Genomic DNA, 22,974 nt, shown 5'->3' with positions numbered 1-22,974 from the left:
ACATCTTTAACATTAATATGGGACAACACTGGGTGCTGAGCTTCCCCCGAACCTAGGGGTGAGACTGTCACCTCATGATGTACAGAAGGTTGAGCTACAACACCCATAGAGGGTTTTGGTGGCTGAGCTCCACCCTTCTGATGGACTGGAGAAGGTTCTACACCTGCAGGAGGCACTTGAGGCGGAAGTGAGCTCTTCCGCTGGATCGAAGATTCAACGTTTTCAACGGGGACGGGATGCTGACCTGGAATTCCTTGGTGGGCTGACAAAGATTTCAATGGCTCAGAGGACACTGTAGACTGAGCTGAGGCCTCTTGTTGGGGTGGAAACGGAGCTGACGTCTCCTCCTGGGTTGAAGTGTCTTCTGCTTGCTGAGCTGGGGCCTCCTGAAGGGTTGGAGGATGTTTCACTTCCTCAGGGGCCTCTGTAGGCAGAGCCGAGTCTTCTTGTTGGAGTAATGGAGATTCAACCTCTTTAAAGGCATTTGAAGGCTCAGGTGGGGGGTTTTGCTGATCCAAAGGCCAGGGCTCGGTCGGGCCCGAGGGGATGGAGGTCAGCAGGACAGGGTCCAGGGCCAACTCTGAAGGCTGAGCTGCCTGGACCAGCAGCCACAACAGCGGCCACATAAACAGGGGCCATGGGGCCCAGAGGTGCAGCCCAGACATGACAAGCAGAGGTCCAGGGCATAGCGAGCCACCCAGGCGAGTGGGTCACAACGAGGGACTCAGGGAAGTGGGTCACAGTGAGCAACCCAGGTGAGCAGGGCACAACGAGTGATCCAGGTGAGTGGGGCACAGTGAGTGACCCAGGCACTGGACGGAAGCCCAACAATTGGCAGCCTTGTCACAATTGGCAGCTGTGTCATGCATGTGCCCCTTAGCAACCAAACACCCCTCCCCCGCCTCAGGTTCCAACCTTTATTTAGGCAACCTTTGTTACGCTTGGGCTGAGAGTGACTGCAGAAGAGTGAGCCTTTCCCCAGAATCACCAGGGACCAAGCAGTCCTTTTCACTTGCAGAGGGGATAACAGCCTCCCACTGCCTCCCCTTCCCCCTCACAGTGAGGCAGGATTGGAGCTGGAGACCTTGGTGGCTCCAGACTCCAGCAGCCCAGGGATGGGGGCAGGGGTTTGAAATGCGGTGGGAAGATGGGAGGTGCTGCAGAGCTTCCCAAGGAATCCACAGAGCCTGGCATCCCAGGAAACTCAGAAATGCTAGTCCAGTTCTGGCAATCTGAACTCCTCAAAGCTGAAATACGAGAGACATTCTTCCTCCTCTGGGCCATACTGCTTCCAAGAAAGCAGTTAGGGTGGTGGAGAGGAGGACACTTTACAGTTCTAAAATGTTGCCATTTCCTCAAAATTCTTAGGATCCATGTCTGATTCTTGATTTACCACTCTATTATTAGACAGGGGCTACCACTGAATCAGTGATGTCTCCAACATTTCTATAGGTGGGGTTTTGGAGGGTGAGCAATTCATTTCAGGAAAGCGTCTGAAACCAAGTGAATCACCCTTTACAATGGTATGGAAAAATGCACCAAAAGGTGGCAGGTTCAATTCCCAGTCAGGGTGCCTGCCCGGGTTGTGGGTTTGGTTCCTAGTTGGGGCTTGTGTGAGGACAGCTGGTCAGATCGATGTTTCTCTCTCACATTAATGTTTCTCTTTCTCTCCTCTCTCCCCGCCCCCCGCCCCTCTCCCTTCCTCTCTTTAAAAAGAAGAAGAAGGAGAAGACACTTAAGGTGTTAAAGCCAGCATCTATATACATAAAACCCTAAGTGTCCATCCGACCGTCCGACCGGTAGCTACGACGCACACTGACCACCAGTGGGCAGACCCTCAACACAGGAGCTGCAATGATGCACACTGGCCATTTAAAAAGAAATGGCACCGCAGACCTGGCACCCACAAACCAACACTCAGATTCCCCCAAGTGGGACACAGGCCCCGCCACCACCCTGGAGTGATACCCCATCAAATTGCAGCCAATGTGCCAAACCCCCATGGCGCAAAATGTGACCCACAGCCCAGTCCAGCCAGGAAACCATTGCTGTGGGCACCAGGTAATGATGTCACGTAGCAATGCCTGGCTTCCTCTCCCTAGCAACTAGCCTCCTTGGAGTTTCTTCAGCCCAGGAACGTGACTTGCTTTATAGCCAGGTGCAAACATTTTACACTTTAACCTAATGTTTGTGAAGCATTTTCATGTGCCTCATCCTATTTGATCATCACAGAAGTTCTGGAATAGGTAGATAGGAGAATCAGTAGAATCCTATTTTCTTTTCATTAGAAAGTTTAGAAACTTGACCCAACTGAAAAGAAGAAATGGTGGAACTTGAAAATGACTTCAGGTTTTGTCACTGCACAGAATATAGTCAAACACTGCTACAGTTAAATATTTTACCCTTTGTTCTCCCTGCAATAATAATCTGCTTTGTGTTGATATTTACTGCTGTGTTGTTGACAATTACCTGAAAGAAGTTGGGATGCTTCACTGGGCTGGAAAAAGTTTAGCTACATCAGAAAGCAGGTCTAATTAAGCAAGTTTATTCTATCTATGTATATAAAACCCTAATATGCAAATAGACCAAATGGCAGAACAACCAAACAACCAAACAACCGATCACTATGACATGCACTTTTACCATAATCTTGAGAAATAATGTGTTTGAAAAGTAAAGCATCCAACAAGTTAACACCACATCCAATAAAGAAAGGAAAATGCCTGGCAAGCAATATGAAATAGCAGCTCAAAACATACTAACTCTGCTACTACAAACATCCACTGGTCAAATTGCCTATCAAAATTAGAACAATTTTTAGTTGCCCAAATTAGAACAATTTTTAGTTGCCCAAATCCAAAATATTTAGAGTTATAACACGCACTGAAGATTATCAAACCTTCATCTAGTACAAGTTCTCACCTACTAGCAATCATTTATCCAACCAATCTTTGATGAGCATCTGCTACTGCTACATGCAAGACACTTTGCTATGAGATGCAGGTTATATAAGATTAATATAAGCATATATCATCTTTAATCTTACCTTATAATAGAGAAACATGCAAATTGACCGCACCTCCGCTATGCCCACGATTGGGCCGGCAGGAGGCTGGGGGCGGGACTCCGGGTGGCATATCCGCCCTTGAGAAGATCAAGATGGCAGTGCCCAGTGGCTGGGCCCAGGCCGCCGCTCCCGGGGGTGCCTGGGGTGATCGGCACCCCGGGGGGGCGTGTCCGGGCCCCTCCCGCCCCTCCCGGGGGGCAATGGGCCACCCGGGGGGGCGTGGCCGGCCCCTCCCGCCCCTCCCGGGGGTCCCGGAGGCGATCGGCCACCAGGGGGGGCGTGGCCCGGCCCCTCCCGCCCCTCCCGGGGGTTCCGGGGTCTATCGGCCACCTGGGGGGGCGTGGCCCGGCCCCTCCCGCTGCTCCTGGGGGTCCCAGGGGAGGCTTTCCGGGCCTTGGGCACCAGCGGGGAGCCTGCACCGATCGCAGGAAACCACTGGGGGTCGGCTCCTGCGATCCTTAGCAAGGATGTTGAGTGCAGCCGAGCCCAAGGCCACCGCCTGGGGCCAAGCCCCGACCCTGAAAAAGGCAGAAGGCGGTGGCCACAGCCAAGGCCTGGGTCCCTGGTGCCGGCAGAAAACTGGTGCAGGCAGCCAGGTGAATGAAGGTCTATTGCACGAATCTTCGTGCAAACGGGCTACTAGTTTCATATAAAGATAGAACAAGTATATACAAGGTCGACTGAGTGTTAAGAAAAACAAAATGTCATGTAAATACATAAATAAGCAAGGTGTTGTTGTTTTTTAAACTGTGGAGCGGCTCAGTGGTTGAGCGTCGACCTATGAACCAGTAGATTACAATTCGATTCCCAGTCAGGGCACATGCCTGGGTTGTGGGCTCAATCCCCAGTAGGAGACATGCAGGAGGAAGGTGACCAATGATTCATTCTCATTGTTGGTGTTTCTCACTCTCTCCCTCTCTGAAATCAATAAAAATATATATATTAAAATCTATAATAATAAAAGTGTAATATGCTAACTAGACCAGACAGCCAAACGACCTTCCAGACAAAGCCGGGGCTGCGAGGGTCGAGCCCCTTGCACGAATTTCGTGCACTGGGCCTCTAGGAAATAAATAAAACAAAAAAGGAAACCCAACCACAAATTGTAATTTAACTCAGCATATTCACAGCTATCAATCCTAAATATTATTTGCTAGGCCTTCAAAGAGAAGTTAATGTTAGCTGAACTGCCCTGCCAAAATGCCCTGGGACAGTGTAAATCAGTCTCTATGGGTCTTTCATTCTGGGAATAAGAAGTGACTTTTTTCATTTGCTGTTAGGACAGTCTAAGTGGGGTTACACTTGGCTTAATACTGATACTTCTCTCGTAAGTATAGGGCCAGGGCTACCCTAGTCTCTTTTTAAAAAAACAAATGACACACCTTAGTTTTTATAGATCCTATTTTCTCAAATACAAGTACTCTTAAAAAGAGATTCTTAGTTAATGCAGATTAACAAGCATATAAAGAGCCCAGCCGGTGTGCTCAGTAGTTGAGCGTGGAGCCATGAACCAAGGACCCATGACCCAAGAGGTCACCATTGGATTCCTGGTCAGGCCACATGCCCTGGTTGCTGGCTTGATCCCCAATAGGATCAATGATTCTCTTTCATCATTTATTTTTTTCTCTCTCTCTGAAATCAATAAAAAAATATATATTTTAAAAAACATATAAAGAAAAAAAATCTTGTAGAGTATTGCTACAAGTTATGCTTTTTTTCACAATTTAGTAACATGCAACTACCATATTAACACAAAACAGTAATTGTGTGGTTAAAAAAAAATGCACCTCAGCACCAGCCCAGAGAAACTTCTGCGAGTAAATTGGAGGGGCGTCACCACAGAGAAACTTATTACAGGTCCAGGCAGGACTTTTATCCTTTGAAATTGGATAAAAAGAAAGTCATTTTCTAATAAGTCCCCCCAATACTTTTGCCGAGAGACTTAGAAGTTGGTGCAGAAGTCCATCTTCAGCAAGTGCGTCTGCATGATGAATGCACATCTACCCCTGGGACGGGTGACCCGAAACGGAAACTTCTCAGGCAAAGCCACGGGATCAAACGGACGCCTGTGCCCACGATTTCTTACTCTTATTTTGGGTTTTACCACAATGACTTCGAATCGGGTGAATCGCCACGTTTGTTTTGGTTTTGTTTGGTTTCCCGCTTTGCTTTTTAATCAGCCATTCACCTGCAACTGTGGCAGGCGCCCAGCAGCTCCCAAGAACAAAAACAAACCCAGGGCCCGGTCAGGCTGCCCTGCAACCCCCACTGACCCCGTCCTCGCCGCAGGGTAAAACCCGGGGAGCGGGGAAGAAGGGGGTACCTGTCTAAGTCCTCAATCCCTTCTAAGGCCGCTGGGGCGGGCGCGGCGGCGACCTCATGGGGCGTCCGCTCAGCCCGGCAGCGGCCCACCTGACGGGTCCGGTCTGAACGTGGGCGGGACCGCGGGCTGCTAGTGCTGCCCGCCCCGCCGGCCCCTCACGTCGGAGCCGAGGCGGGGAGAGGGGGAAGCGGAGGGCAGAGAGGTGGCGGTGGGGGCGCCGGGGCGGGTGGAAAGGCCCCCGGGCCGGGCGGGGTGGGGCGGTGGAGGGAGAACGCCCCCCGAATTACGGGGCCCTCAGCCGCCATCTTGTTTCTCTCTTAGAGTGACAGCGGCTGCAGGCCCCGAGCGCGGTCACGTGAGCTGCGCCGCCGCCGAGCCTGAGACGGAGCGAGGCCCCCGGCGGCCACTAGGGGGGGCTCTGAAGGGGTGGGAAGCCCGGGGCGCCCCCGCGTGGCCCGGCTGGACCCCAGACGCAGGTGGCGCGATCTAGAGGGGCGCTGCCTTCGGCTAAGTGCCCGGCATCCAAGGCTTCGAAAGCCTCGGGGGAGCCCCCGACGGAGCCGAACTCAGCAGGGCCTCCTTCCTGCCTCTCAACCCGAAGATAAGGACCTTGTGTGCTGGAGCCGAGGATCCCTTTCTGCACTAGAAGCAGATGCTCCTTCCCCAACATCCACTCCAATGATCTTACCCTAAAGAGGAGACATTCACCCTACCCGGTTTGGCTCAGTGGGTAGAGAGTCGGCCTGTGGACTGAAGGGTCCCAGGTTTGATTCCGGTCAAGGGCATGTACCTTGGTTGCGGGCACATCCCCAGTAGGTGTGCAGGAGGCAGCTGATCCATGTTTCTAACTCTCGTTCTCTCCCTCTCTGTAAAAAATCAATAAAATATATTAAAAAAAATAAATAAAGAGGAGACAGTCAAGCCCAGGGAGGATACCAACAAGAAGCATAACAAGGGCACCATTTATTATTGAGCACCTGATCTGTGCCAGCACACATATTCTGTGATCTCCCGAAACTCTATGAGGTACTTACCCCACTTTACAGATAAGAGGACAACTTGCCCAAGGAGAGTTACCAAGTAGCAGAGCTGTCCTTTAAACACGGATATAATTCCAAAGCATGTGTAAACTTGACCTGTACTTTCTGGAGATTGGTCCTCAAGGATGGGGCATGGGGCAGAACCAGGAAAGTGGTTACTACTCCCTGTTGAGCGTGTGGCCTCCCCCATTTCTAGTCCTTTCCCTGGTCTGTTTCCGGCTGGGTAAGAGGTGGTGCCTTCCCCACACTGCTGCATCCAGGTTCCTATGCATCCAAGCTAACGTCTCACGTAAAAGTGGTCAGGGGAATCCAGCTGTTTGTCGTCAAGGAAGTGTGTTAACAGTATTTCTGCCTAGTGTCCTGAAAATTCAAGGAAAATAAATATCTAACATTTATTGAGTATCAGAAGCTGTTCTAAGAACTTTCTATGTACTATGAAATTTAATAGTTATAACATCCATATAAGGTAAGTACTATTATCCCCATTTTACAGATGAGAAAACTAAGGCACAAGAGAGGTTAAGTGACGTTTCACATAAAGCAGCAGAGCCAGGATTTAAGCCTCGGCTCTTAACCCCTACACTGTACTAATGAACTGAAGTCTGGGTGAATAACTATAACTCACTTAGCTCTGATGTTGGAAAGATGGCGAGGTTCTGCTCCAGGTCTGGATTCATGTACAAATATAAAAATCAAGGAAGTCTTACAGTGTTCCATGGGAAGTTTCTGTCTGCCTTGTAACCTTAGGACAACTGCTTTACGGTTAATACCACAAGAGTTACAATGTGTGCCCTCCTCAAGTTCTAAAAGTGATTAGAAATTGCCCAGCTGGTGTGGCTCAGTGGTTGAGCACTGACCTATGAGCCAGGAAGTCATGGTTCGATTCCTGGTCAGGGCACTGCCTAGGTTGTGGGCTTGATCCCCAGTAGAGGGCATGCAGGAGGCAGCCAATCAATCATTCTCTCTCATCGTTTATGTTTCTATCCCTCTCCCTCCCTTCCTTCCTTTCTGAAATCAATAAAGATATATTTAAAAAACAATAAAATATCAAAAGAACCCTAGCTGGGTGGCTCAGCTGGTTGGAGCATCATCCCATACACCAAAAGGTTGCGGGTTTGATTCCCAGTCAGGGCACATGTCTAGGTTTCGGGTTTGATACCACTTAGAGGCGAGTACAGGAGGCAACTGATGAATATTTCTATCTAACATCAATGTTTCTCTCTCAAAAAAGTCAATAAAAACATATTCTTAGGTTAGGGTTAAAAAAAGATTATAAATATAAAAGAAGTTTAGAATTTGGCATTCTTGAATTAGAATTCTGAATCAGAGCCAGACTTTTTACTGATTCTCATCAAATAAGATCTCTTTATTCTCTACGTGGCTTCCTTTAACAATGGCAGCTTTCCTAAGGCACCAGCCCAGGGTGTCTGAGAGGAGCTCCTGTCCCTGGTGCACACACACCATGTGCAGTAAGAAGTCAGTCAGCATTCCATCAGGACAGAAGCTCGGACCCAGACTTGGGGAATTTCTACTGGAATTTCTAGAAGTGCTTACCTTTGCTCTTTCCCTGCATATGAACACTAACATCTGTTTTCACAGACTTGAAAATCTTCACAGAAACAAAAGGCTTAAAAAGAAAAATATTAGATTTTATTCAGGATAAGCAGAATATTAGAGTGACTTATCAAATGAAACCATCCAAATATTTTACAATATTTTATCAAGAAACCCACCAGCGAAAGCCCAAAGAACCAGGAATAAGCTGTACATGACACATTTTTACTTTTATGAAAATGACAAGAAAACAAGCCTCTTCCTTCAGGAGGCATGGAGGGGGCTTCTTGGGTGTGCACTTGGGGAGTTCAGTGCAGCTTTCTATAAATGCAACTTGATAAAAACAGGAGATTATAGACACACCATTTTTCATTGGTTTATTACAAAAGGAAGACAATTCCCACAGACAAAATTTCTAAATCCTTTTGCTGTCTTTTTGTTGTTGTTGTTGTTAAACTTCTGAGACGTAACACCCTTCACAACCCCCAATCTGCTCAGCCCACACTACAACCCAGCTCCTTGGCTCCTGGTTGCATGGGACAGAGGTTCCAACATCCCGGACCATGGCCAATGCAGCCTCTAAAGTGGCTGAGCCCTGTTAGAAAACATTAAAAAAAATTTTTTTTAATTTATTGATTTTATAGAGAAAGGAAAAGAGAGGGAGAGAGGGAGGAAGGGAGGGAAGGAGAGACAGAGAAACATCGATTTGTTGTTCTACTTATTTATGCATTCATTGGTTGCTTCTTGTATGTGCCCTAATCAAGGACTGAACCTGCAACCTTGGTTTAAGGGGACGATGCTCTAACCAACTGAGCTACTTGGCCAGGGCTAGGAAAATTTAACTAGCTGCTAACTCATTCTAAATAAACAGTGGATGGATTACTTTCGCCCCTAAGATTACATCCTGAATATCTGATGCTCAAGCTCGGGTCTTCCTGTTACCACTTGACCCCTGAAAAGTATGGTAGAATATTCACCGATTCGTTCATCCTAGGAGTGCTACTTATGATCCAGATGAGTCCAAATAAACAGTCAGGATATTGTCTAAAAAGGCCACGATGGCCCTTTTGGCTGTGTCGCCAGCCAGTGCCTGGACACTGCTGATGTGCTCCAGGGCCGTTCTGACCATCTGGTCTCTTTCCTGTGGGCTATGGGGTGCTCCAGTGTCATCTCCCTCTGCTCCTGATTTTAAAAACTGTAGGAAATAGGACTGGACCATGTCCCCATTCAATTCAAGGGTTTCTTTGATGCAAGGCAGGTCTGAGGCACTGGCCAAGCTCAAGAGGTGAACCAGCGCCTGACAGATTTGGGTCCGTAAGCTGGCACAGTACTTGAATTCCAAGAAGTCTGTAGTGTCTTCACTCTTCTGCAAGGCAGTGACCAATGCATTCCAGATCTGAGCGTACTGGTCAACAGACCCATAGTGTTCTCTCTTGCCCGGGATGGAAAGGGCGGTGGCAGATCTGATGCGCACTTTGAAATTCTTGCATGACGTCACAACCGATGTCAGGGCATTGTAGGCCTGGGAGGTCCACGGAGCTGTTCCTAGAAGAATCCAGTCATTAAAAGGAATGAAGATTTAGAAATAAATAGGGGGAGAGGGAAAGGGGCATGCAGAAGGAAACATATATTTTAGTGCTCAAGTTGTCAGTTTATGGTCGTTGTTTTTTTAAGAATTACTGCCACATTTTTTTGGTACTTAAAAGAAAAAAAGATTTTTAATTGGCCCTAGCGATTTTTTCTCAGTGGTTAGAGCGTTGGCCTGGGGATTGAAGGGTCATGAGTTTGATTCCAGTCACGAACACGTACCTGGGTTGCAGGCTTGGTCCCCGGCCCGGGTTGGGGTGCATGCGGGAGGCAACCAATCGATGTTTCTCTCTCACATCCATGTTTCTCTTTCTGTCTCTCTCCCTCCCTTTCATTCTTTCTAAATCAATGGGGAAAAATATCCTTGGGTGAGGATTAATAAAAAAACATATATCTTTATACATATATATTTTTTAATTGATTTTTTTAGAGAGAGGGAAAGGGGAAGGAGAAACATCAATGGGCTGCCTTCTGCACACCCCCTACTGGGGATCAAGGCTGCAGCTTGTACTTGTGCCCTAACCAGGAACTGAACACAACCTTTCAGTGCATAGGATGATGCCAAAACAAGTGAGCTACACCAGCCAGGCTGTAAACATAATTTTATTTTTTAAAAAATATATTTTATTGATTTTTTACAGAGAGGAAGGGAGAGGGAGAGAGAGAGTTAGAAACATCGATGAGAGAGAAACATCAATCAGCCGCCTCCTGCACAACCCCTACTGAGGATGTGCCCGCAACCAATGTACATGCCCTTGACCGGAATCGAACCCGGGACCCTTGAGTCTGCAGGTTGACGCTCTATCCACTGAGCCAAACCGGTTAGGGCTGTAAACATAATTTTAAATGGCAACAAAATATCCCAATGAATATATATACCATGGTTGATCTCAGACAATTCCCCTAAGCTTGGATGTTCAGTATGTTTCCATTATTTTCTAATACTGTGATAAATAATATGGTGAAGACCATCTTTAATAACAATATAGATGGTGTGTGCTGGCCCAAGAGGCCCTCCACCAGAGAGCAGAGGAAAACTTTCTTACCTAATGGAAGAGCAGGATTTTTAAACACATTTCCCATTGCATAACAAGCATTCCATCGGACTTTCATGGCAGCCTCAATCAGAACAGTAGAGATTAAAGCCTGGATAGACTCCTCAATGATTTCAGCAAATTGGGGTTTTTCTATATGAGATGGTTGTAGAAAATGAAGCAAATTTCCCAGGGCCCGGACTGCATTACTTTTTACCTAGAATAAAACATAAAAGCATTAGAAACCTGTTTTGCCAAAGAAATAGTATTGCAGAAAGTATAATTTCAGCTTTAAAAAACACAGGAGGCCCTAGACGTCTTGAAACGAGAGTGAATGAAAAACGCAGCCCGTAAAGGTGAGAGTTCTCAAAATTCTGCAAGGTCTTGCATGGCTCACACTCTGGGCCATCAGAAAGGTGAGGTTCTACAGAGGTTCCTCACCCTGACATTTTTAGTGTTAGACTAGACTTCAGAGATATCCACCTCCCTCAAGTTAGAGATGACAGGGAGAGCCCCGGGGCAAGAGGATTCTACTGGTTTGCAGCAGAGCTGGGGGAGAAGCTGGGTTTCATAATCTCAGTCCATACTTTTCTACTAGAGAAAAATAGTTTTTTCTTTGTAGCATACTAGGGGAGCTTTCTTTTTATTTATTTATTATTTATTTATTTATTTATATTTTTTATTGATTTAACAGAGAGGAAGGGATAGGGATAGAGAGTTAGAAACATCGATTAGAGAGAAACATCGATCAGCTGCCTCCTGCACACCTCCTACTGGGGATGTGCCCGCAACCAAGGTACATGCCCTTGACCGGAATCGAACCTGGGCCCTTTCAGTCCGCAGGCTGATGTTCTATCTACTGAGCCAAACCAGTTAGGGTGAGCTTTCTTTTTTAAAACCAATTCCCAGACCCTAACACCAGAAATTCGGATTGAGTTAGTCTGAGGTAGGGCTTCCTAGGTTTTCAGAACCACTGTACTAAATTAAGTACTTGATATGGGCCAGGTACTGTGCTAGATGCTTTAAGATTAGATATCTCAGAGTCCAATGAGGTATAAGTAACAATTTCCATGTTAGAAATGAGGAGACTGACCTTCACAGAAGTTAAATAATGCACCAAAGGCCACCCGCCACTGAAGGGCAAGCCAGGATTTGAACCATGTCTGCCAGATCCTAAAGCCCAGGATTATGCTTTTTAAACTCATTAGAGTAACAGCGGATATTCAAAACCAAGGCTGCTCACCTTTCTGACTTGTCCATTCTACTTAAAGATTTTTTGAAAAAACTGGACTTAGATTAAAACATGGACGCATCATGGAGTAGCATTACAAATGGCACTGATGTTTTTTATGAGATGGGAGATAAGAAACAAACTGTACAAGTATCGAGTGGGCCACTTTATACCCTGAACACACACTTACTCTCCTTTAAACAGGGATCTGATGGAATGAAGCTATAATACACTAAGTATCTACCTGACAAACACTAGATTTTGTTGTGGGTCTACCTTGTCTTTATCCTTGGAAGCTTCTATAGCTGATCGCAACATCTTCAAGAGCAGGAGGCCAGAGAACTCTTCCTGGAAACTGGGGTCTGGTGTTTCCCTGTTCCTCCCAAAGGAGGCAAAACATGTTAAAAGGTAAAACCCATTGAAATGTAGATACATTGAAATATGTTCACTTAGTGTAACTATAAACACTTTCGGAAAACAGCTTAACAAATCTGTCCAGCTTATACGGAGAACTTATAGTTTATACCTTTTGACCTAGAAGGTCCACATTTAGGAATGTAACCAATAGAAATAACTTAAATGGAGATTTCATGCAAAAGCCTAACACAATGTAAATGTCCAAAATAGGGAAATGGTTAAATAATCATTGTACGGTGATGACTGTGCAATAGTAAGTGATGATCTATAAAAAATCAGCAGAAGTCAGGAGAATGCTTACATATGTTAAAGTTAAGCGACAAAAAGCAGGACACTTTAAATTTGTATATGATTGTATGAGTAACGAGTTGCCTCTGTGGAGGGAAACTAGGAGATTAAGGTAGGAGAAAGGCTTCACACTGACTATCCCTTTGTACTGTTTGATATTTTTTAACCTGTGATTATATTACTTAAAAAAACATGCAAATGTGATGTTTAAAAAGTAGGGCAACCATTACAAAGGTTTTGTATTTCCACTTTTGTGTTTCCACATTTTCTATAATGTTGGATATATTTCTTACCAGCATATAGTATTTTTATACATATACTAGAGGCCTGGTGCATGGATTTGTGCACTGGTGGAGTCTCTCGGCCTGGCCTGCGTCCTTTCACAATCCAGAAACCCTCAGGGGATGTCGAACTGCGGGTTTCGGCCCGATCCCCACAGGCCAGGCTGAGGGACCCCACTGGTGCACAAATCCATGCACTGGGCCTCTAGTATGCATTTAAGATCTTTAGTTAATCTCTTCCCACCCTTCTCTTTCCCCCTTTCCCTCTGAGACTCATCAGTTTGTTCCATGTTTCCATGCCTATGTGTTGAGCATCTGCCCCCTGGTGGTCAGTGTGCGTCATAGCTACCGGTCGAACGGTCCAATGGTTGCTTAGGCTTTTACATATAGAGATATTAAGCTTACTAATTTCATTACTTGAAAGAATATAAAGCAAACAAGCCAGGAAGACTGACTATATAATATGGGGAAATTGTGGCTAATTTTTTTTATAGTCGAGACCTCAGCCTCAGAAGTTACCCAGGGGAAATGAGCTGAGTCACCTACATGTTGACAATCAGAGTGTCTGTCAGGTTGCCCAGGGACCAGGCTGCTTTGGCCCGGACATTCAGAGACTTGTCTTGAAGTGACATCAATATTGCATTTGCTGTGTCTGCAACAAATATGACATCCTATAAGATAAACAAAATAAAATGATGTAGTTACTTTAGTTCACACTGCTACCTTGGAAATTCTCATTTTATTTTCAGATAAAGTAATAAACCTTTACCACAAATTTCTACCCATTTACTGTTCTTTGTATATATTACAATGTGGACACTCATTAAAATCCCTGGGGAAGGTCTCCCACACCTGAGAAGCCTCAGCACAAATATCTTATTCCCTGGCCTGTGAGAGTTACCTATGAATTCTGTGCCTGGATAGATTTCCACCTTGAGAAATGATGTTGACAATGAATACATTTCCAAAACACATCCTATTTACTTAGTGAGATGTCACAAGTAAGAGAAATTTATTTCCTTCTTAGTAAAAACTCCATCAGCCTTCTAAATTATTACTATCACATGGTAATGCCTCATCTCATTTTATTATTATTTTTTTATTTTTAAATTTTTTTTATTTTTTATTTTTTTTATCTCATTTGTTTTTCAATTATTCATTAGACATTTATTGGGCATCTAGGATCCTGGACAGTGTGCTAAGTAATTAAAAATAAATGAACTATAGGTATTATCAGATTTTAGCAGCGATTAAAGAAACCAGATTACAAAGCAGTTTAATCTCCTTTACTGTCCAACTTAAGAGCTCTACATCCACCCACAAAGAAGGACTGATATGGACTATAACAGAGGCACCGAAGAGCTGTACAGGCTCGCTCTGACCTGTCTGAGACAGGGAAAAAGCACGTAGACTCCGAGGGCCCGCGAGGCTGCAGCTTTCACTAAACGGTTCTTGCTGTCGTTCAGCCCAAGCAGCACTGTGATGCACAGGATCTGCCAGTCACTCTGCAGTGAGAAAGGTTGGCAAAGGAAAAGCGAGAATGAAATAACCATGAGTGGGTCTTCGACAAGTGACCGAGATATGTCGTGTCTATGTTTGAGTTTACATTCAGGAGTTAAACACAACTGAGACCTTGAGGCTACCTTGGTAGAGAGCAAGGGTTCACTTCAGATCCAGTTATTATCTGAGCACCGACTGGGTGCTGGGCACACACAGCATCTGTGCTCATTTAACCTTTACAACTGTGTGAATCAGATCATTTTATTCTCCTACTTCATTAAAGCTGCCTTCTTTATAAAGCGAATTTAGCCCTAGCTAGTTTGGCTCAGTGGACAGAGCGTTGGCCTGTGGACTTAAGGGTCCTGAGTTCGATTCCGGTCAAGGGCACATGTTTGGGTTGTGGACTCGATCCCCAGTGAGGTGCATGCAGGAGGCAGCCGATCAATGATTCTCTCTCATCATTGATGTTTCTCTCTCTCCCTCTCCCTTCCTCTCTGAAATCAATTAAAAATATATATATATTTTTAAAAGCTAATTTATATAAGTGAAAACATATGCAAATGCCATTGAGAACTAAAGGAAAGGAGTGGTTTGAATGCCATATGGGTAGGGCACCAGCTAAGTATTTTCACATACTTCTTGTTATTACTCACATAATTCCCATTTTAGGTATAGATGATAAAGGCAGTTTTAGAGAAGTTAAGATAATAAAAAAGCCAGAAAATGGAAGAGCGAGAATTTAAACCCAGGTCTTTCTAACTTTTGGATTTGAAATGGTTCTGAAATCTCTGCCTGGAAGCCTCTACCAACACGACTTCTACCCCTGCCTTCTAAGCACGGCGAGGAAAAGCTTTCCCCAGACATTAAGGTTTTACGTTTTCCCATTGCCCTCGCCCCACACTCAAGTAGAATAAGCACATTCCCTCAGAGATAATGTGGAAAACTGCTTCAAAATGAGAAAGAATCCAAATCAAACTGGAGCTGGGATGGCACCACTTAAGGATGAGAACCCACTCCTGACGTTACCCGCAGACTGCTGAAGGCTTCTGGCAGGATGGAGGACAGGGCATCGCAGGCGCTCGCCTGCAGAGTCGGGTGCTCTGCATTCTGCAAGGCTCTGGGTAAAGGGCCGCTCAGCATCATAGTCCAGAAGAGCACCACCTGGAACAGGCCACAGTCAGAACCGCAGCCCAAGCGCAACAGTGGGACCAGCTCGCCACCAAGACTACCACCAGTGACCTTAGTACTGAAACATTTTTCCTTCCCGTGGTAGCTGGATATAAATGCTTTCATTAGAACTTTAAAAAACAACAAATTGAATCCTTCAACTTTAATAACTAGGAAACTAGTTTCCTAGGGTTAAGCAGCAGAGAGATAATAATGAGGAGGAGGGTGAAGATGACGGTGACAGTAACAACAGTAGCAGTACCAGCTAATGTTCTTCAGAGAGTTTATGATGTGCCAGGCACTGTCCTAAGTGCTTTACATATATCAGCTCATTTTAACCCTCAGCACAACTAAATGGAGTATATGTCATTATCTCCATATTCGCACAAGGAAACTTAGGCACAAAAAATAATGTACCTTGCTAGTGGGCAGCAGAGCTGGGCTAAAATCCAGATCACTGACACCCAGGTAGAGCTCTTTCAACCAGATTCCTCAGGGGCACGGAGATCAGGGTCCCAGAGTGGCCTTTGGGCCGTGAGCCAGAGGTAGAGCTGGGGTTGAGTCCTTCAGCCATGGCTTCCTGTCTCTGCAACCTTGGGCAAGTCACTAAACCTTGGGCAACTACACTCTGGTTCCTCGTCAGTAAAGCAGGGCAAAGACATCTACCTGGCAGAGTTTGTGTGGTAAGAAAATGATACTGAGGCTCTAGCCGGTTTGGCTCAATGGATAGAGCATCGGCCTGTGAACTAAAGGGTCCCAGGTTGGATTCTGGTCAAGGGCACATGCCCGGGTTGCGAGCTCGATCCCCAGAGGGCGCGTGCAGGAGGCAGCCCACCAATGAGTCTCTCTCATCATTGATGTTTCTATCTCTATCTCTCTCCCTCTCCCTCTCCCTTCCTCTCTGAAATCAATAAAGATATATATTTTTTTACAAAGAAAGAAAAGGCCCTAACTGGTTTGGCTCAGTGGATAGAGCGTCAGCCTGCAGACTGAAGGGTCCAGGTTCGATTCCGGTCAAGGGCATGTACCTTGGTTGCGGGCACATCCCCAGTGGGGGGTGTGCAGGAGGCAGCTAATAGATGTTTCTCTCTCATCGATGTTTCTAACTCTCTATTCCTCTCCCTTCCTCTCTGTAAAAAATCAATAAAATACTTTTTTTTTTTTAAAAAGAATGGAAAAAAAAATGATACTGTGCATAGTGCTTGGTGCATGGTGGACTCTGAAATTGAGCAGTAGGCTCTGTTTAAGCATTTTGTAGAATCATCTAATTTCAAAGTCCCTCAAGGTAGGCATCTGAAGAGTTCCTTTCCAATTTCCTTCCCATGCTTTACAAAAACCCTGGCTTTCACTTTGCACATCTGTCTGGAGTTTCGGTGTCTCACTTTCTGCCCCACGGATTTAGTCCTAATGTTGCCATGTATCCCGTGCACCAGTTCTGTCCTCCCCACAATCCTAGCTCCTGGAAACCCAGTGTGGGCCTTCCCCAGCCCAAACCAGGAGAATGCAAACAGCTGTGGCTGCCAACCTCCAAGATGGCCCACGGTGATCCTCGCAGCCACACTGACTGGGGCTGACCTGTGTAACCAATAGGATGGTGTGGCAATGACACTGAAACTTCTGAAGCTGGGTCATAAAGAACCTGTAGTTCTGTCTCTGTCTCCTTCTCTATTCACTTGCTGCGGGGGAAGCCAGCTTCTAAGTCAAGAGAACACTCAAGCAGCCCTCTGGAGAGGTCCTCGTGGGGAGGAAGTGAGAGGCCTGCTCCCAATAGCCAGCACTAACTTGCTAGGCATGTGAGTGAGTGAGTCTCCTTGGGAGATCCTCCAAGCCTGTCAAGCTCAGTTGACTGCACCCCTGCCATCATCCTGATTAACAACCTCATGAGAGACCTGAGCCATAACCACCCAGCTAAGCTGCTCTCAATTCCTGACCCAGAGAAACTATGCGAGAGAATAAATGTATACTGTTTTAAGCCAAGTTTAGGATAATTTCTTATTCAACAATAGATAACACAGAAAGTATATCCCATTTTTAAAAAAAATTTTTTAACTGATTTTTTACAGAGAGGAAAGTAGAGGGATAGAGAGTTAGAAACACTGATCAGCTGCTTCCTGCACACCTCCCACTGGGGATGTGCCCACAGCCAAGGTACATGCCCTTGACCAGAATCGAACCTGGGACCTTTCAGTCCGAAGGCCGACGCTCTATCCACTGAGCCAAACCAGTTAGGGTAGTATATCTCATTTTTAAAGATGAAACAATACTTGAATGTGAACAGCTTAAGAGTCTTGCCCAGTCACTTGACAAACAAGGGGAGAAGTTTAGATTCCAACCCAGGTCTCTCTGATAGCAAAACTCAACTCATCTCTCTGCAAATGGTGACAATTCAGCTTTAGTAGCAGACTACGGAAGGGACTAGGGCTAGATATTCTCAATTCCCTGCAAGGATGATGGAAACTGTGAAGGAAAAAGGATAAACGGGATGAGGAGGGCAGAGGGAGAAAACTGTTGCATTGCTTTTGCTTTTGGCACTAAGTAGGAGCCTTTTTTTTGTGAGGTCACATGTTCCTTCTCCAAAGAAGAACTGGCACAGTGTGGGGGCAACAGACACAACCTAAGATCTCAAGAATTTAATTGGAGTCAGGAAGGGGACTGCGGCAGGGAGGGATTAGCATTCACTGAGCACCACTATTTGTCAGATCTTTACCTTTCATTCAATCTTCCAACAGCCCTATGAGTTAAGGATTTTTGTTCCTCTTTAAAATGAAGAAACTATATTCACAAGCACATAATTAGGTGGTGCTCCCTAGATTTGATCTCTTGCCTTCTGAGTCTAAATTCTAGGCTCTCCTCACCATTCTAGTCTGCCTCTTGGGCAGGCTGAGTAACCAAACTAGATTTTGTGCAAAAGAAATAACTGGTTTTTGCATAGCTAATAATTGGTTACACATAATCTTACCACATCCTGGACTGCAAGTAAACTGAAATGCAAATAAAACCCATTTAGCCTAGTATCTCATTATCCAAGATAATAAGCCATAAGTTTCGACATCGGAAGAAACATCCACTCCACTTTATAATTGAACCTAAAAAATAAGCTGACTGAAGCACTAAGAAAAGAGGAACCTAGGAATTGACATCTACTTACCAAGGTGACGGGCACTCTCTGTTCAGGTGCTAGGGTAGAATCTGGTTTGTATTGTTGTATTAAGCCTGTACCCAGTTCTTCCAGCAGCTATGAAGATAAAAGGAATAGGTTATCAAAGCAAAGTATTAGAACTGTGGAGGTAAAAGACTACTTCCATGTGAAGATTACCTCAAATCAAGGGGAAAAATAATTTCCAACTGATTTTCTTTCTTTTCTATGTAACTTCTATGTCAGAGGCATTCTTTCCAAAGCACAATCACCAACTATATACTGTATTGTTAATTTCTTCCCAAATCAATTCTTTGGGTTTATACAGTGAGCTGAAAATAGAGGAATGTATGACTTTCCTACCAGAAACCTCTTGAAGAAACCTCTGATGAACATGCAACAGAAGAAAGAATATAAAAGGAAAAAAAGAAAAAGAACATGTGGCTTTTAATGAAAATCACCTTTGCTCCATGAAGCTGAATAGAAGGATCTGCTTCCCCCATGCACTTGCAAATCACCTCTCCAAGCTCCATCAAGTAGCCTTGAGTCACTGAAAAGTAGCCCTTTGCCAGATGAGCCAACACCTGCAAAGAGAACAGAGCATGAACTCCAAGCCCTGAATGCAGGGCTGCAATACCCAGAAAAGTATTTCAGTATTTCAGAAACCACTCACACTTAACAAAGTGTTGAAATATGATGTTGAATGAAATGCAGAACAACCATAATCTTTATTTTATGGCTAAAATCAATGAACTATATCATATAATTGTATAGTGCTTTATAATTTACAAAATATGTTTCATTAAGGTTATCAATATTATTACATTTAAGTAAGCCTGGGTATAATTTTTTGAGGTAGGTCTTAATTTAACATTTCAGCTGAAGAAACTAAGGCTAAAAAAGTTAAAGGTTAAAGAGATTAATGAACATGTTTAATATTAAGCAGATAAAGACCCCAGGACCAAACCTGTCTTAGATCATGCTTGAGTACAAAAAAAGCAAATACTTTAATCTAGAGTTGTTTTCTTCCTTTGAGGGAGCAATTATATTTTGTTGTTCTAAGCAGATAGAAGATCAAAGATTAACTACACAGCCAGTTTGGCTCAGTGGATAGAGTGTCAGCCTGTGGACTGAAGGGTCCCAGGTTAGATTCCGGTCAAGGGCACATGCCCGGGTTGTGGGCTTGATCCCCAGTAGGGTGTGTGTAGGAGGCAGCCCATCAGTGATTCTCTCTCATCATGATGTTTCTATGTCTCCCTCTCCCTTCCTCTTTGAAATCAATAAAAATGTATTTAAAAAAAAGATTAACTACATAGTTTCTTTCAGAATTACTATATAATTATTATATCTATCTGTCATATACCTGAGGTGACTAAAATGGCTTGCAATGAAAATGAATGAACCTGACATTTTACAACCAAAGCCACCAACAACCATAACAAACAAGCAACAATAAACAAGGCGCTCACATCTACAATACAACTCCCACTGACACCGCTGACATGCGCTCAGCTTTACATATTTTCACTCGCTCCTCACCCACACCCTAGGAAGGAAGAATAACTAACTTCCGTTTCCGAGACAAGGAAATGACACCTCCTACCTGTAAGGCCTCCAGTCGCATGGGGGACGGCATATAGGTGCTTCCTGCTGCACAGCCAGCATCGCTACCTGAACAGGAGTCCTCCTTGGGCAGCACAACAGTGGAAATGCAAAGTCGAATGAGCCAGCAGGGCTCTGAAGACCCCGCTGGTGAGCTAATTGATGCTTCTTCCAGAAAGGGTCCTGAGGGGGCTTTCTTCCACCAATCAGGGGAGCTGAGGTGAGGGGTTGCTGAATCGCTATTGCTGAGTCCAGAAGAACAGGGCTGTTGGAGAAGTAGCTGAACTTCAGGTAAGGGTGCGTGAGTGGATACTATGGCTCCCAAGAGTGTAAGACTTGACACACGAACATTAACATCTGTCAAAGGGAACAGTAAGAATCTATCACCATGGGAACAGCTGTTAGAAGCACCATAGTTATCCCTACAAGCAACTAAGAATTATGGCCTCCTTGTTTAATCTGAATCTAATTAAACCAGACCTATTTACTAGCTTATAGGAAATAGAGGGGACAGAAATATAAGTTAACACTATGAAGAAACTATCAAATAAACTGAGAATGTGAGATATTCTATAGGGCAATTGGCTTGGACTTTTCCTAAACTCAGTATCATGAAAGGGAAAAAAAAAGGGTTGGGGGCTATTCTAGATTTAAAAAGGCTAAAGTGACATGAAAACTAAATGCAATACATAAACCTTGAATGAACATAGGTGGTTTTTTTTAGAAATTTGCGTGTCATCCTTGCGCAGGGGCCATGGTCATCTCTGTATCGTTCCAATTGTAGTACATGTGCTGCCGAAGCGAGCACAAAGCTGGTTTTTTTGTGTGTTTTTTTTAAAGCTATAAAAGACTTTTGGGGACACATGGGGGAATTTAAATGTGGACAAGATAGTAAATAATATTATAGAATCAATATAAATTTCTTAGGTGGAAAATTGGTTTTGTGTTTTTTAGATTATCTTTATTCTTAAGATATGCATGCTGAGATATTTAGGGAAAAATATCATATCTATAATTTACTTTCAAATGGTTCAAGGAAAAAAGTCAATATAAATATATACACACAAATACACATATATACACACATATTTACACACACACATACACACACACACAAACGTAGAAAGGGACACAGAAAGCAAATATGACAAAAATTAACAATTGTTAAATCTAGGTAGAGATATAGATGTTCAGCAACAGAACATACTATTCTTTTAAATTTGAAAATTTTTGTGGATTTGAACATTTTAATAATAAAAAGTTGATGGAGATAGAGTCAGACACTTGAAAGGGACCTCTGAGACATGGTCCACTCCCCTCGGTTTACAGATGTGGTGGAACAAGCAGAGGACTGAGCCACAAACCTGGGTTGTTTTAATCTTACTTCTGTCACTAATGTGATGAGACACCTTACGGCAAGATTTATCTTTTGGGGTCCCATTTTACACACTGGTAAAAGGAGTGAATGGACTCAGTTTACACGTCACTATTTCAGTTAAGCCTTATAAGTCTTATGAGATAGGTATAATGCTTCCTGTTAGGAGGAAATTAGAGTTCAGAGAGGGCAGAAGTGGGAGTCCGACTGACTCCAGGTCCAGGACCCCTCCCACGATGTCACTCACACACAAAATCCACACCTCCATCAAGTTCTGTAATTTTGAATAAAAAACTCAACTTTTCAGAATGTGGTCAGATCATAAAGCTTGCAAACAGAAGAAAAACATATGTTTTAAAGGCAAGTGTTTACAGTACATATACAGGGGTTGGCAAAAGTAGATTTATAGTTGTTCATATGGAAAATACTACAATAATTAATTAATAAATAATACAAGATGTTTCACGTACTCACAACTGTGACCCTACTTTTGCCTACCCCTGCATATTATGTGTGGAAGAAATCAGGAAATACCAAGAAATAAGACTGTAGTTAGTGGGGATTTGAGGTTCTGGAATTTTAACTGATCTTCAGAGGAAATAAAGTTAAAGAAGTTAGGCTTTATATTCAGTTTTTCTTTTTAAAAAGATGATGTCTGTCTATTTGACTGTCCACCCATCCTCTACTTATGACTAAAGGATATAAACTATTACATACGGGAGGGGATCCCTTGCACTTGGCTCAATCTAAAGGGATCCCCTGATTACTGCACTGCAGTAGCAAAGAGGCATTCAACTTTACAATCAATTTTCCAGCTCACTTCCATCAGTGGTACTTCAGAGGTCAAAAGTGGAGTTCTAGCAATTGGATTCTCCTGAAAACTTGGGAAGAGTAAGTAGAGATATCTTAGAGCTATACAATTACTGTGAATATATATATATATATTTTAAATATTTTATTGATTTTTTACAGAGAGGAAGAGAGAGGGATAGAGAGTTAGAAACATCGATGAGAGAGAAACATCGATAAGCTGCCTCCTGCACAACCCCACTGGGGATGTGCCCGCAACCAAGGTACATGCCCTTGACCGGAATCGAACCCGGGACCTTTCAGTCCGCAGGCTGACGCTCTATCCACTGAGCCAAACTGGTTTCGGCCTACTGTGAATATTTTTAAACTAATAATGTATATTTGACTGATATAAAGAAGCAAATCATTTTAAACTAGCACCAACCTTTGTGGCGGACATAAGGCTTTATTTGGTTCCAGACTTTGGTCAGCAGGCTGAGCTTCAGACGGTTATAAGGCGAATTTGATACTAAATTTGCAAGGCACTGCAAAGCACAAGAATAGGTGCTCAACAGACCTGATT

At 44.3% G+C, this 22,974-nt stretch overlaps 1 protein-coding gene across 4 annotated transcripts in view; it reads right to left on the bottom strand.

The window, feature by feature from the left end:
* Positions 1 to 8,092: 8,092 nt before the first annotated feature.
* The window catches only part of HEATR6 (HEAT repeat containing 6), a gene marked incomplete at its 5' end in the record, with an annotated part of 30,529 nt that continues 15,647 nt past the window's right edge, over positions 8,093 to 22,974 (bottom strand). The window contains 11 exons of one of the 4 annotated variants that reach the window (XM_079798259.1): positions 8,094 to 8,579; positions 8,962 to 9,529; positions 10,618 to 10,822; positions 12,113 to 12,209; positions 13,369 to 13,493; positions 14,205 to 14,327; positions 15,349 to 15,483; positions 18,638 to 18,724; positions 19,087 to 19,209; positions 20,229 to 20,584; positions 22,837 to 22,936. In XM_079798259.1, the coding sequence (XP_079654385.1) occupies positions 8,988 to 9,529; positions 10,618 to 10,822; positions 12,113 to 12,209; positions 13,369 to 13,493; positions 14,205 to 14,327; positions 15,349 to 15,483; positions 18,638 to 18,724; positions 19,087 to 19,209; positions 20,229 to 20,584; positions 22,837 to 22,936 (1,893 nt within the window). In that variant the 3' untranslated portion in view covers positions 8,094 to 8,579; positions 8,962 to 8,987. Of the gene's footprint in view, positions 9,530 to 10,617; positions 10,823 to 12,112; positions 12,219 to 13,368; positions 13,494 to 14,204; positions 14,328 to 15,348; positions 15,484 to 18,637; positions 18,725 to 19,086; positions 19,210 to 20,228; positions 20,585 to 22,836; positions 22,937 to 22,974 lie in introns of all 4 variants that reach the window. The other 3 variants (XM_079798258.1, XM_079798260.1, XM_079798261.1) reach the window with 3 other exon arrangements.

The sequence above is a fragment of the Cnephaeus nilssonii genome (genome assembly GCF_951640355.1).
Source record: "Cnephaeus nilssonii genome assembly, chromosome: 19".
In the NCBI taxonomy this organism is placed as follows: domain Eukaryota; kingdom Metazoa; phylum Chordata; class Mammalia; order Chiroptera; family Vespertilionidae; genus Cnephaeus; species Cnephaeus nilssonii.
This window is presented reverse-complemented; position numbering and strand designations above follow the sequence as displayed.